Raw genomic sequence first — 13496 nt, forward strand, 5'->3', positions numbered from 1 at the left:
AACAAGGAAATGGGCCCTTGGGCATAACTGAAGTCCCTATTTAAACTTCCCGTTTTTAAAAGAACACTAAAAGTAAATTAAACTCTGTTTCTCAAAGGAAAACATCCCTAAGTAGTAGGTCTTTAAGATCTGAAGCCAAACAGTCATTGGCATAATGAAAGGAGGAAAGCGTGTCTCCCAAATGCCCCAAATTCAAAACTCATAACCTTTCTTACTTTGGAGCGTATTAACTGGTCATGAGGTGTTTCCGTAATTCCAATGCATTTTTCTTCTTACTACTCTTATTCTTTAATTTCCTTTCACTCTAGAACAGCGCTTCCCAACTTGTGAGTGCAGAAGCTATTTCCTGGGCTCTTTGCCTGGGTAAGGACAGCAAGTCCTATCTATACATGAAACCAATGATGCATCTTATACATATCTAGACTTCTTGCTTTCAAAAAGACTGGAGATACTGTTATAATTAATATAGTTCAAGTTTATCTTAAATCCCTGCACAATAGCTTTTATATTGTGTCTTTTCTCAGCTGAAACATACTCAAAATATAACCACTTCTGTGTACAGATCCTAGATACTTCTGAACCTTAAAAGAGAAATTCATATAAAATAAAACAGGTTATAGTGTCAGCTATTGAGCCCTTTCAGGAATTTCTTGTGTGTCAGTAGCTATCTAAATCCAAAATTAATGGAAATAAAATGAAAAATTTAGTTCCTCAATGTCACTAACCACATTTCAAATGTTCAGTAGTCACATGTGACTAGTGGCTACCTTATTGTCAAGACATATATAGAGAGAATAAATTAGGAAGAAGTTTCCTGATCTAACATGTTATTCTTGATTACTTAATTATACAAAAACAAGTTCCAATTGAACTTAAAAATAAATTTCTATTCCCACATTAAAACATTGGAGCAAAGGCGTTTATATATCTACAGACAAAGTAAGGCCAGGCTTCTCTCACAGGTAAACCATGAAAGGTGGATAAGAGATTAATTGAGCTGCTTTCTGGTACTGAGTTACATAGCTTATATTATTTCAGTGATCAATAAATGAAATTGTGCAAATGTAGGTAAGGTAACAAGGAAGCTAATTTGTGAATTTTTCTTTTACTTAAAACTCTAATTTCTGTGTTCTGAATAAACAGAATTATGGAATCCAAGACGAAAAATTCAAGAATGCCTTAAAGTTGAATCACAGTTTCATTAATAAAAGTAGAATCTATTGATTTTTAAAATAACAATTGCTTCTCTATTCAAGTATAATTCATGTATTTATTAGATATAGAGATAATAATATAATTATTAAATTTATTTATTGTTCTTCCTTTCTATAGCTGTTAGCCAGAATTCAGGCCTTCAAGTCTAAATTTTATATTGTACAAATTTCTTTTTAAGGATGTACTAAATTAAAAAGCAAGCCTTATTTGCTGATCTATTCACTTTCTTACCTGCTTTTTTGGCTATGCTGAACATACAGATAGATCATCATGACAAAAAACAATCTCATTTGTTTTAAGCCAGAGCCAGTCTTTCTAAAAGAGCAAGTGAGATGTCCAAGTTACTTCATCATTTGGTTGGTGAGACAATTACATTAACCAACATTTTAGGGGTTTAGGGAAAAGTTTAAAAACACAGCAGCTTGTAGCAAATTTAGCTGTGTCAATATCTTTGCATGATTCACTTAAATTAACTTTTCATTTTCAACTAGAGCAGTCTGGGAAAAGAAAGCATCTCTCTGTAACATTTTGAATAGCTGCCCAAATGTCACAGCTTTTATTAATAATGCCTCAGACTTGAGAAGTGCTATTTAGTTTGCAAAGTACTTCTAATACATTATGGCATTTGATCCTCAGGACAACCCTAAAAAACAAACAAACAAAACCACTGCCTTGAATTTTCTGCCACTGCTAGTGTGACCCTATAGGACAGAATAGAACTGCCCTATAGCGTTTCCAAGACTATACATGCTTATGAAAACAGACTGCCACATCTCTCTCTGCAGAGTGGCTGGTAAGTTCAAAATGCCAACCTTTTGGTTAGTAGCCAGTGCTGTAACTAGTGCACCACCAAGGTTCCCTATTATTGTTGTTGCTATTAAGTGCCATCGAGTTGGTTTCAACTCCTAACAACCTAGTTGTCAGTAAGCACTTGGTGAATTTGAACTGCCGACTTTGTTGTTACCAGGCCAGTCCGATAGTACCACACCAGGATTTCCCAGAGCTCCTTGTTGTTGTTAAGTACCGTGAAGTCTGTTCCAACTCCTAGCGACCCTGTATAGGGTTTCCAAGGAGTAGCTGGTGGGTCTGAACTGCTGACCTTGTGGGTTCAAAGTCCAGTGCTGATCCTACAGCACCACACCAGAGTCTTTAGGAGGATTGTATTACTCTTATCATGAGGAAATCAAGTCCCAGAAAAATTACTGATTTGATTTTATGCAACTAAAATGTGATAGAGCTAGGACTCAAATCTTGTATCTGAGTCTGAAACTGTTACTCCTCTCAATAAGTTGTATTCTCCTATACACAGCACACAGTCTTCCAAATCAGTATTTAAAAGTCCAAGCCAAAGGTATATTTCTGGGTAAGTTGGGCTAGTTGAAGGTGGAGGCAAGACAATTTACTGAAAACCGTAACAGGGAATTAAGTGTAAAGTTTGTGAAGTGAATGCTAACAGAAAGGCAGTTCCTTAAAGGAAGAAATTAGAAGCTGCTGCTCTGAGGAAACTAACTGTTCAAAATATATGTTGAAATTTTGGGTTTCACTTTGAAATAACTTAGTTTTCTTTCACCAAGTTACCCAAAAGTGAGAATGCCAATTGGTAAGTCCAAACTGCTTTTCTAGTGTTTCACTCATAAATAAGAATCAGGAGGTAGGGAACATGAGATATCCTAGATGTAAAACACTTAACAACAATAAAATAAATAAATAAACTAGGAAGGGGAATAAAGTTGTAAAAAAATTTTTAAAAAATCTCTCAGAAAGCAAGAATAAATTTTAAATAATAGAAAAAAAAAGATAAGAAAATTGTAAGATCCTTCTAGGAGATCCAGTTCATAGGAGTACATCAGAAAAGTACAGGAAAACTGAGGATAGAACTTGATCAAAAAATATATATCACAAATATATATTACATTACAAATATCTCAAATTGAAGGACAGGTGTGGCCACTGCGAAAGGGCCCAGCACTATGAACAAAATCTTCACACCAAGAATATCAAAGTAAAGTATAGGAACGTCTGGAAAAAAAGGAAAAAAAGGGAGTGGATCTTAAATACTTTCTGTAAAACTGAGCAGCTCGTATCCAAAGAATTAGGAATCAAGACTACATTTGGCACTGAACTGATAACCACAAGGTTGGCAGTTCAAACTCACCAGCTGCTCCTTTGAAACCCTATACAGGGTCACTGTGAGTCAGAGCCAACTCGACAGCATTTAACAACGACCCTAAAATTCAAAGATAAGAGAGCAATGCTTTCAAAATTCTGGAGGAAATTATCGCCAACCCAGAATTCTGTATCTAGCCAAAGTAATCGTCAAGTGTGAATAGCATCAAGACACATGTAAGATCTCAAAGAACTTACTATTTACCCATGCTCACAAAGTTGTTGTTGGAGTTACACAAGCCAACCTTGTGGTTCAAACTGACCTTACGGTCCAGCGCTTTAACCCGCAGTGCCACACCAGGACTTGTGTAGAATTGCTCTTCTAAAATCAGGGAGTAAATCAAGAAAGAGAGGCATATTGTCTAGGAAACAAGAGATTCCCCATAGGAAAAAAAGTAAAGGGAATACTTAGGATGGTAAAGGAAATTCCAGGACTAAAGGTGTAGCAAACTCCAGGTCGCAGAGTGAACAGGAAATGAGAGCTCCAGGTGGAAGGTCTTCAAAGAAACTAAATGGAATTGACAAAATTCATTATGTATTTGATTAGGGTTTCATAGTTCCATTGGAGAATTCAAGAATGTGTTCCAAATAGGTACATAGAAAACAAAGCAATGCAAAAAATAAAGGTAGGGCAAGAAACAAAAAAATACATAGGAAAGAAAAAGTAGTCATAGCATATTATATTGTTAAACTGGAGACAATACTGACATAGTCATAATAATGCAAACCCTAAATACCAACCTTAAGACTTGTGACATAGAAATATTGAAAAAATGAGAGGTGGAAGAGGTTTGTAAGTGATCTCTCATTGTAATAAGTTACCCGATAATGCTTCAAGTGGAAAGATCAGAAAATACAAGTATGGTCATAATTCTTAAAAAAAATAATCCTTAACAACAGAAACAAAGCTGTAAAACTTGATTACTGTCTCTAATGAATTAAGGTGAAGAGAAATTGGCCAAGATCGCCAGTTTTTATACTAAATATTGCAGGACTCTACTTTGCTTTTTCTTAATTCTGTGCATGTATTTACTTGAAAAAATTAAGTCCCATGTTAGTCACATCTTTGGATGGTCAGGTGAAACTACTTTTGTAGTACAAATCAAATGTGCATTAACTATGGTAGTGATGGTGTGCCATGGAGTCAGTTCTGACTCATAGCTGTAAATCTTTATGGGAGCAGAAAGTCTCATTTTTCTCCTGTGGAACCCACTGGTAGTTTCAAACTGCTAACCCTGAGCTTAGCAGCCCAACTTTTAACCACTATGCTACCAGAGTTCCTTGCATTAACTATAATACTCTAGAAACTTCAAACTTTATGCTCCCTGAACACAACTAATGCTAGCATGGTACATATTGTTATAGATCAAAGTTTGAATTTATCTAACTGTTTAGAGCAGCTAGGCAAATGGTAAAATTGACTTTCATTTTTCTTGTTAACTTGCCTTTGGAGTATTTTGTTGTTGTTGTTAGGTTGCATCAAGTAGATCAGTTGCATTAAGTAGATTCCAACTCATAGTGACCCTGTATAGGATTTCCGAGGAACGACTGGTGGGTTTGAATCACCAACCTTGTGTTTAGCAGTCCAGTGCTTGCCCTATAGTGGCACACCAGTACTTCCTTTGGAGTGTATATGCCATTAAACTGACTGCATGAAATCTCTCAAGGCATTATTTTTCTCTTGCCAACCATTATGTGATTTTGTCTTTATATCTAGGAACCTCGGTGACTTGATCATACAGTGTGGGCTTAAGATTCAGCTACTTGAAAAGATTACCTGAGAGAGACAGATAAGGACAGTACAAAGTTATAGGAGTTTAAGAGTAATGGAGTTACACTTTACTCTTCCATTTTGATGATTAACTAATACCAGCCTGGAGAATAGATCTCACTTGCCACTTCTGTATGTCTCGTCTACAAAACATTTTTTATGAGAAGAGTTAAGAAAAGCAAAAGAGCTTAGCTATTGAGATCAATTTGATTTAAAAAGAGCAAGAAGCAGATCTCATTGTAAAGAAAATTTTCAATCTTCTCAGAGTGGCCTCTTTTGCCCTCAATTCTTTATAACATTGGCAGATAATGTCGTAGTCCCATTTTTTGTTGTATTGTTGCTTAGGAGTTTTTTTCTACTGGTATCTAGCAATGCGTATACCTGCTGCATGTCTCTACTTTCACCTGAGTGTGGCTTTCAAAGTAGCAGAGTTTATGAATATCTGACGGTCTCTGTAGAAATTGTTTAACTAAAAAGCAGATGTTTATGCTAACTGGATGACCTCTGGACCTGACTAGAAAAATTGTAACAATAAATCCATGTGCTTCACTGATTACTCCAGATCCCTTTATAAATTGTGTATGCATAAAAATGTGCAAAAACTGACATTTAAAAATGAAACAATGATTGCTTTATTCCCTATAAGAAGCCTAGTTTAGTAACGTACACATATTTAAAGAAAACATGGGAGCGAGTCTGTAGGCAAAAAACTCAGCACCATTAATTTAAAACTTCCTTAGTAATATAAAAAGAACCTTCAGGTTCTATTATATTTTTCTACTTTTTGTGTTACATTTTGCACATTTTATTGATGTACAATATGTGAATGTACATACTTAAAAAAATATAATAAACATATCCTCAGAGAACTAAGCACCCCTGTGTGACAAACATTCAGATAAAAAAACAAAACATGATGACCATTACCTCAATCCAATGTGCACCTCTCTCCATTACTATTCCCCAACAATAACCACTATCATCTATCAACATAGATTAGTTTTCCATGTTTGGGGGGCTTTATGGAAACCTTGAGTCTGGGGATTCTTTTACTTTTCATTTGTTATAAAGTTCATCCATATCACTTAGTACAATTGTAGCATACTATTGTTGTGTACTCGTACTTTATGTAAATATACCACAATTTATTCATTCTGCTGCTGATAGATATTTGGACATTTCCAGTTTTGGTTGAATAAGAATAGTGCTGCTTTGAACATTATCGTGCATGTCTGTTGTTGAAGGCAGAAGTCAAAGCTGCTCTAAAGGCATTGGCAAAAAAAACAATTCTCCAAAAATTGACAGAATATCAATTGAGTTGTTTCAACAGACAGATGCAGTGCTAAAAGTGTTCACTGGTTTATTCCAAGAAATTTGGAAGACAACTACTTGACCAACTGATTGGAAGAGAATATGTGCTTATTCCAAAGAAAAGTAATCCAATGGAATGTGGAAATTATACATTATCATTAATATCACATGCAAGTAAAATTATGCTGAACATATTTAGAAAACAGTTATAGCAGCACATGAGGAGCTGCCAGAAAGTCAAGCCAAATTCAAAAGAGGACTTGAAACTAGGGATATTATTGCTGGTGTTAGATGGATCTTGTCTGAAAGCAAAGAATACCAGAAAGAGGTCTAACAACATCATGATAAATGGAGAAAAGATTGAAGTTGTCAAGGATTTCATTCTACTTCCATCCACAGTCAACACCCATAGAAGCAGCATTCAAGAAATAAACAGCATATTGCACTGGGGAAAGCTGCTACAAATGAACTCTTGAAAGTATTACAAAGCAAAAATCACCTTGAGGACTAAGGTGCACATGACCCAAACCATGATATTTCAGTATTCTTATATTCCTGTGAAAGCAGGACCATGAATAATGATGACCGATGCCTTTGAATTACGGTGTTGATGAAGAATATCAAATATACCATAGACTGCCAGAAGCTTGAACAAATCAGTCTTGGGAAATGTACAAGCAGAATACTCCTGAGAAGCAAGTATAGCAAGACTTCGTCTCACATACTTTGAAACATGCTCTAAGAAAGGACCAATTCCTGGAGAAACAGATTATGGTTGGTAAAACAGGTCATCAGAAAAGAGGCAGTCTCTCAATGAGCTGCACGGACACAACGGCTACACAATGGGCTCAAACATAGCAACAAATTGTGAGGATGGCACAACACCAGGCAATGTTTCAGTACAAGTTGTACATAGGATTTCTATGAGTCAGAACCAAACTGATGACATCTAACAACACAAAAATATGACTCATTTAAATTAACTTGTCCCATAAAGTAGAATAAGGAGCTCTCTGGTAGTGTAGTGGTTACAAGTCGGACTGCTAACCTCAAGGTCAGCAGTTTGAAACTACCAGCCATTCCACAGGAGAAAGATGAGATTTTCTGCTCCCGTAAATATTTACAGACTCAGAAACCCTTTGCAGGGTCACTATGAGTCTGAACTGGCTCCACGGCACACCACTACCATAAAGAAAGCTTAGACTAATGAATTAAAAAAGAAATTTTTCTCTCTGGAAATTGGAGGTATTGGAAATTTGTCACTTGAGACATTTGCAGACTTGTTACAAGTTCAGGCAGTCTCTCAAAGGAACAGTTAAATTGGAAGTTTATCCTACAATAGTCATCAGGTAGTCAGGAAGAATAGGTGGAGAGATTCCAGGACCAAGAATCAAGAAATCTGAGTGCCTATTGTCTCAATTCTATGAATCTTGTGAAAACTTCTCAATTTATTATCTCATCTGCAAAATAGGAGTCTTCCTCATGCATTCCTGGAGGGAATTTAAAATGGTGTAGAAAACAATTGGATGGTTCCTCAAAAAATTCAACTGAGAATTACCACATGACCCAGCAATTTTATTTGTAGATATATGCCCAAAAGAATTGAAAAGAAGAACCCAAACCAATATGTGTACACCAGTGTTCATAGCAGGGTTATTCACAATAGCCAAAAATTGGAAAGTGTCCAGGTGTTCATCAACAGATGAATGAGTAAACAAGGTATAGCATATATACACAATGGGATACTATTCAACCATAAAAAGAATAAAGTTCTGATAGATGCTACAAAATGAATGAACCTCAAAATTATTATGCTGTTAAATAAGTTAGAGACAAAAGGACAAGGGTTGTATGATTCCACTTATATTAAATATCTTGAATAAGCACATTTATAGAGATAGAAAGTAGATTAGAGGCTAAGAAAGGGGACAATGAGGAATTATTGCTCAGTAGGTTGAGTTTCTATTTAGGGTGATGACCACGTTTTAGAAATACATAGTGGTGATGGCTGTAAAGCATTGTAAATTAACTAATATCCCTGAATTGTACATTTTAAAATTAATATAATGGTAAGTTTTATATATGCCATTATATATAAGGCATATATAGAGAGAGTATGGTGGCTCCATACGATAAACACTGCACTTTGAATGACAAGGTTGGTGGTTCGAGCCTACCAAGTTCTCCAAAGGAAAAAGATGAGGCTTTCCGCTTCTGCAAATTCTTAAAGCCTTGGAAACCCTATACAAGGTTGCTATTGAGTCGGAACCAACTTCACAGTACTTAAAAACAACAACCTATTATAAATAAACTCAGTAAAAAATTTTAAAGCAGCAGATAGGCATTCAATAAACACTAGTTAACTGCTTAAAAAATAATAATAAAAGAAGATCTTAATCTGTTCCTTGATTGTCAGGGTCAAAAGAAAATACTTCATATTTTATATATCAGTTATAATGACATAAAGTAGAGAAAGCTTATGTTTTACTTCAAAGAGCAATAAACTTATTCTTAGAACCTCACCTTAAATCCTTTAGTGCTTTCTGAGTATATTCCCCAGAGAAGACAGTTCCCCCTACCTTGTTTTGTTACCATGATTTAAAGTAGTTCAACTTTAAGGAATTTTACTAACTAAACTATTAAGATACACTGGCAGTCATTGGTTGACTAGTTAGTTTCCTAGTTGGATTATAAATTTTCAATAATGTTTGCCTCTAATTTATCAAACATTAATGAAATGTGTACAGTTGGTTCCTGGAATGCATGTTTGTGCTTAGGTAGTTTCTCTAACTAGTATCATGGGCATCAATATTTATTTAAAGTCAATCACTACTTTCCTTGTTTTGTTGTTGTTGTTGTTGTTGTTGTTAAGTGCTGTCGAGTTGGTTCCGACTCATAGTGAATCTGTACAGAGTTTCCTAGGAGCGGCTGGTGGATTTGAACCTCCACCTTGCAATTCAAACTGACCTTGCAGTCCAGTGCATTATCCTACAGCACCACATCTTTCTCTAAGCAATTAATGAATTACTTTGTTATAGTTTTTGTACTTTGGGGATTTGGTGTGAATTATTTTGAAAAGTAATTCTACAAATGTTATGAAATATGGTTTACAGTCAGCTCAAAAAGCCAATGATAGTCTTCTTCATCCTATAGGCGTGTATGAGGGTCAAGTATGATAAGGCAAAGATACTTAATGTGTCTTAGCTTAATTACCTTCTTTTTCATTTTCATTCTATCTTCTGCTCTCTTTTGTTTTTCTCTTTTATGTTTTCATGTATGCCATGTGCAGTGCGTTTGGCGTAGTTATGCAGCTGATGAGAAATCTGTTTCCATTGCAACCTGGAAGCCACACTTGAAGGCCTTGCACACCTGCAGCCCTACCAAGTAGGTATCAGTATGACAGCTAGTGCTGTAGTGGAGTCTCTTCAAGTTTCTAAAACAAGCCACATGCAAAATAATAATACAGGTTGTTTTTTTTCTCTGCTGCTCTTTGAGAGATTCAAAACTGTTTAGTAACAACTCAGGCACAAAACTGAATGATTTTAGTGTCATTCCTCACCATCCACAGATTAGGCTTAAAGACTAAAAAGCACTCTAAACTTTTATAGAGATTTCTTATTTTCTAACATCTAATCTCTTTAAACCCAACTGAATTCTAAAGGTAAGCACCATTTACCTTGAAAAACAATAATTATATGTCATCTGTCCATCTCCCAATCCCAAGAGGTGAGTGCTTTGAGAGCAGAGCAGTGTATTTTTGCATACTTCAGTCTCTCAAAGACAGTTTTCACCTGGACCCCCTTAAAGGATAAGCTTTCACTTGAAGATCAAATTAATATCAGTAGAAAAAGAAGAGAAGAATCAGCATCTTAATACGATTATAGTTTACAAAGAGACAATTTGACTAATCAGCTTAAAATCAGAAATTAACATTCAAAATTTTTAAATAATGAAATTTCTTTCATTCATAGTTCATTGACCAAAGAAAATCGCATGGCCATGCCTAAACTCACAGGAGATGAGGAAGTGCCTGGAAGGAGAGAGAACCAGAAACATTACAAACAGTACTGATAATTATCACAATCATTTTTAATTTAAAAAAAGACCCTCAGTCATGGAATCCTGGTCTCCAGTTCAAGTAACAGAGCATGTGCATGTTACATCATAATTTCAGTCTAATTAAAGAAGCCTTTGGTTGAAACAAGCAAAGCAAGTCAAGGGAAAGACTAGTGTCCTCCAGCTTGATTGAAATAGTTCCTCAGGTTATTCCAAAGTTAAGTTGTTAGCTGAGTTAGTATTTTAACATACCTGCTGTTTCCCTTCATAATCCAACAAAATTTTAATTCTAGTGCTCCATAGGATTCAGGGCACCTAAATTTGGACTCAGTCAGATCAACCTCCTCTTTCTTACTGATCTGGAAGGGAAATTGGCTGGGAAAGCCTTAATGACTTATTCTCAGGAACTAGAGTCTAAACAGTTTGTGGTGCAGCAAACACACACGGGACTAGGAAGCAGCAGATCTAGTTTGCAAATCAAGCTAATATCAGTAGTAAAAATAAGCAAAAGAGAGATGCAAATCAAGACCATAATATGATTATAGTTTACAGTGATACAATAGTGGTGGTGGTGGTGATGTGTCGTGGAGTCGGTTCTGACTAATAGCATCCCTGTATAAGGTCTGTGAGGCTGTAAATCTTTACGGAAGCATGAAGTCTCATCTTTCTTTCTTAGAGCAGCTGGTAGCTAAGAACTGTTGACCTTGCGGTTAGCAGCCCAACTCCTAACCCACTACGCTACCAGATCGCCTAACTATGAAACAATGTTGTTGTTAAGTGCCATCGAGTTGGTTCTGACTCATAGTGACACTGGATAGGGTTTCCGAGGAGCAGCTGATGGGTTTGAACTTCCAATCTTGTAGTTCACGGTCCAGTGTGGATCCAACAGCACCACACCAGAAGTACAGTGAGACAATTTTGTCGTTGTGGTTAAGTGCCTTTCAGTTGGTTCCAACTCATGGGGACACTGTATAGAGTTTCCAAGGAGCTGCTTGTGAGTTTGAACCGCCAACCTTGTGGTTCAAACTGACCTTGTGGGCCATTGCTTTATCCCACAGTGCCATACCATAACTTCACAGTGAGACAATAGGACTAATCAAATTAAAATTTGAAATTAACGTTCAAATGTTTGCATTCATTTATATTTATTGCAAATAAACATGTTTATTGTTTCTTTACTATAAATAAATGTAATGTTTATTGCATTGCTTCCCTGCCCTGCCTGAGCCTCAGTTTTCCCATTCACAAAGTGAAGGACAAGAGCTGGTCAAGATAATTTTTAATTCTAATAGGATATTGGTGTCTAAATTCTTGTCAGTATCTGTGATATATAAAATCCCTGGGGGGTGAGGGGAGAGAGAGGGCAGAGATAAGCATAAACTTACCTTCCTCCCAGAATTTTAGACCTGGATGGAACCTTAGCAATCTAGAAATACAAGTGCTGGTTGAATGAACGTATGAATGAGAAGCCTCTTTTAATTTAGATTTTAAAACTGAACTGAACTCCTTTTATTGAGTACCATTGTTAGGTACGGGCAATTCGGTTCCAACTCAAAACAACACTATGTACAACTGATTGAGACACTGCCCAGTCCTAGCCCAGCCTCACAACCATTGCTATGTTTGAGCCCACTGTTGTAACTACTGTGTCAATTCATCTTGTTAAGATTTGTCCTCTTTTTTGTCAATTCAACTTGTTAAGGGTTTTCCTCTTTTTTGCAGACCTTCTATTTTACCAACCATGACATCTTTCTCTTGGGACTGGTCTCTCCCAATAACATATCCAAAGTACATGAGATGCCGTTTCACTGTCCTTGCTTCTAGGAAGTATTCTGGTTGTACTTTTTTCAAGATAGATTCATTCATTCTTTTGGCAATCTATTTTATAGTCACTGTTTTTAACTCACACCTTAATTCAAAGGTATCAATTCTTCTTCAGTTCCTTATTCATTTTCCTGCTTTCACATGCATCTGAGGTGACTGAAAATATCAAGGCTTGGGGCAAATGCATCTTAGTCCTCAAAGTGACACTTTTGCTTTAAAAACCAAACAAACTTGAAAGAGGTCTTTTATAGCAGATTTGCCCAATGCAATGTGTTATTTGTTTTCTTGACTTTTATGGGCTTTGATTGCAATCCTTGTAAATTTCAATTTTTCTCCATTACTCATGATGCTGCTTATTGGTTCAGTTGTGAGAGTTTTTGTTTTCTTTATGTTGAAGTGTAATCCATACTGAAGGCTGTATGTATTCTTTGATCTTCATCAGTAAGTGCTTCAAATCCTCTTCACTTTCAGCACATCACAGATTCATGAGTCTTTCTCCAATCCTGATACCATGTTCTTCTTCATATAGCAGAACTTCTCAGATTATCTGCTCAGCATACAGATTTAATAGAAGGATACAACCCTGATACACAGCTTTCATGATTTTGAACTACGTTGTACCCCCTTATTCTGTTCAAACATTGTCTCTTCTTGATCTATGTACAGATTTTACATAAGTTCTGGAATTCCTATACTTCACAATGTCATCAATAATTTATTATGAGTATTAAGCTCTTTCAAAGTTCTGATTTTTTTTTTTAATGAAGGTAACTCTTGTGCCATCTATTCCTTGGGTGTATGAATAAAAAATGGAAATTATATAGAAATTGTTCTCCTTGTCTTCATGAAGGCTGCTAGATAAGTGAAAAGGGAAAAGGTGTGGAGGAAAACCAAGAGAGGATTCTAAAGTGACAGAAGAAGAATGGTCTTTTGTCATATGTAATTATTTGGCTTCCCACTTAATGCAGTTTGGGGATTAAACATCATTCTGAAACCTGGAAAAACTACTTAAATAATGACTCAAATTTTCCCAGTGCATGAATACTTCTTTACTCACATAATTTTTCTTTTCTGATATTTCCCCGGTCTTCGGTAGGAATAGATGAGTGGAAGGATTGATGCAAACACCTGCATATATCCTGCCTCCCCATGA

At 36.0% G+C, this 13496-nt stretch overlaps 1 protein-coding gene across 5 annotated transcripts in view; it reads left to right on the forward strand.

The window, feature by feature from the left end:
* The window catches only part of KCNQ5 (potassium voltage-gated channel, KQT-like subfamily, member 5), a 771186-nt gene that overhangs the window by 622787 nt on the left and 134903 nt on the right, over positions 1-13496 (forward strand). For all 5 annotated transcript variants that reach the window (XM_006835755.1, XM_006835757.1, XM_006835759.1 and 2 more), the window contains exon 8: positions 9753-9847. In XM_006835755.1, the coding sequence (XP_006835818.1) occupies positions 9753-9847 (95 nt within the window). The remainder of the gene's footprint in view (positions 1-9752; positions 9848-13496) is intronic.

This window comes from Chrysochloris asiatica, unplaced genomic scaffold, assembly GCF_000296735.1.
Source record: "Chrysochloris asiatica unplaced genomic scaffold, ChrAsi1.0 scaffold00019, whole genome shotgun sequence".
NCBI classification, from domain to species: Eukaryota; Metazoa; Chordata; class Mammalia; order Afrosoricida; family Chrysochloridae; genus Chrysochloris; species Chrysochloris asiatica.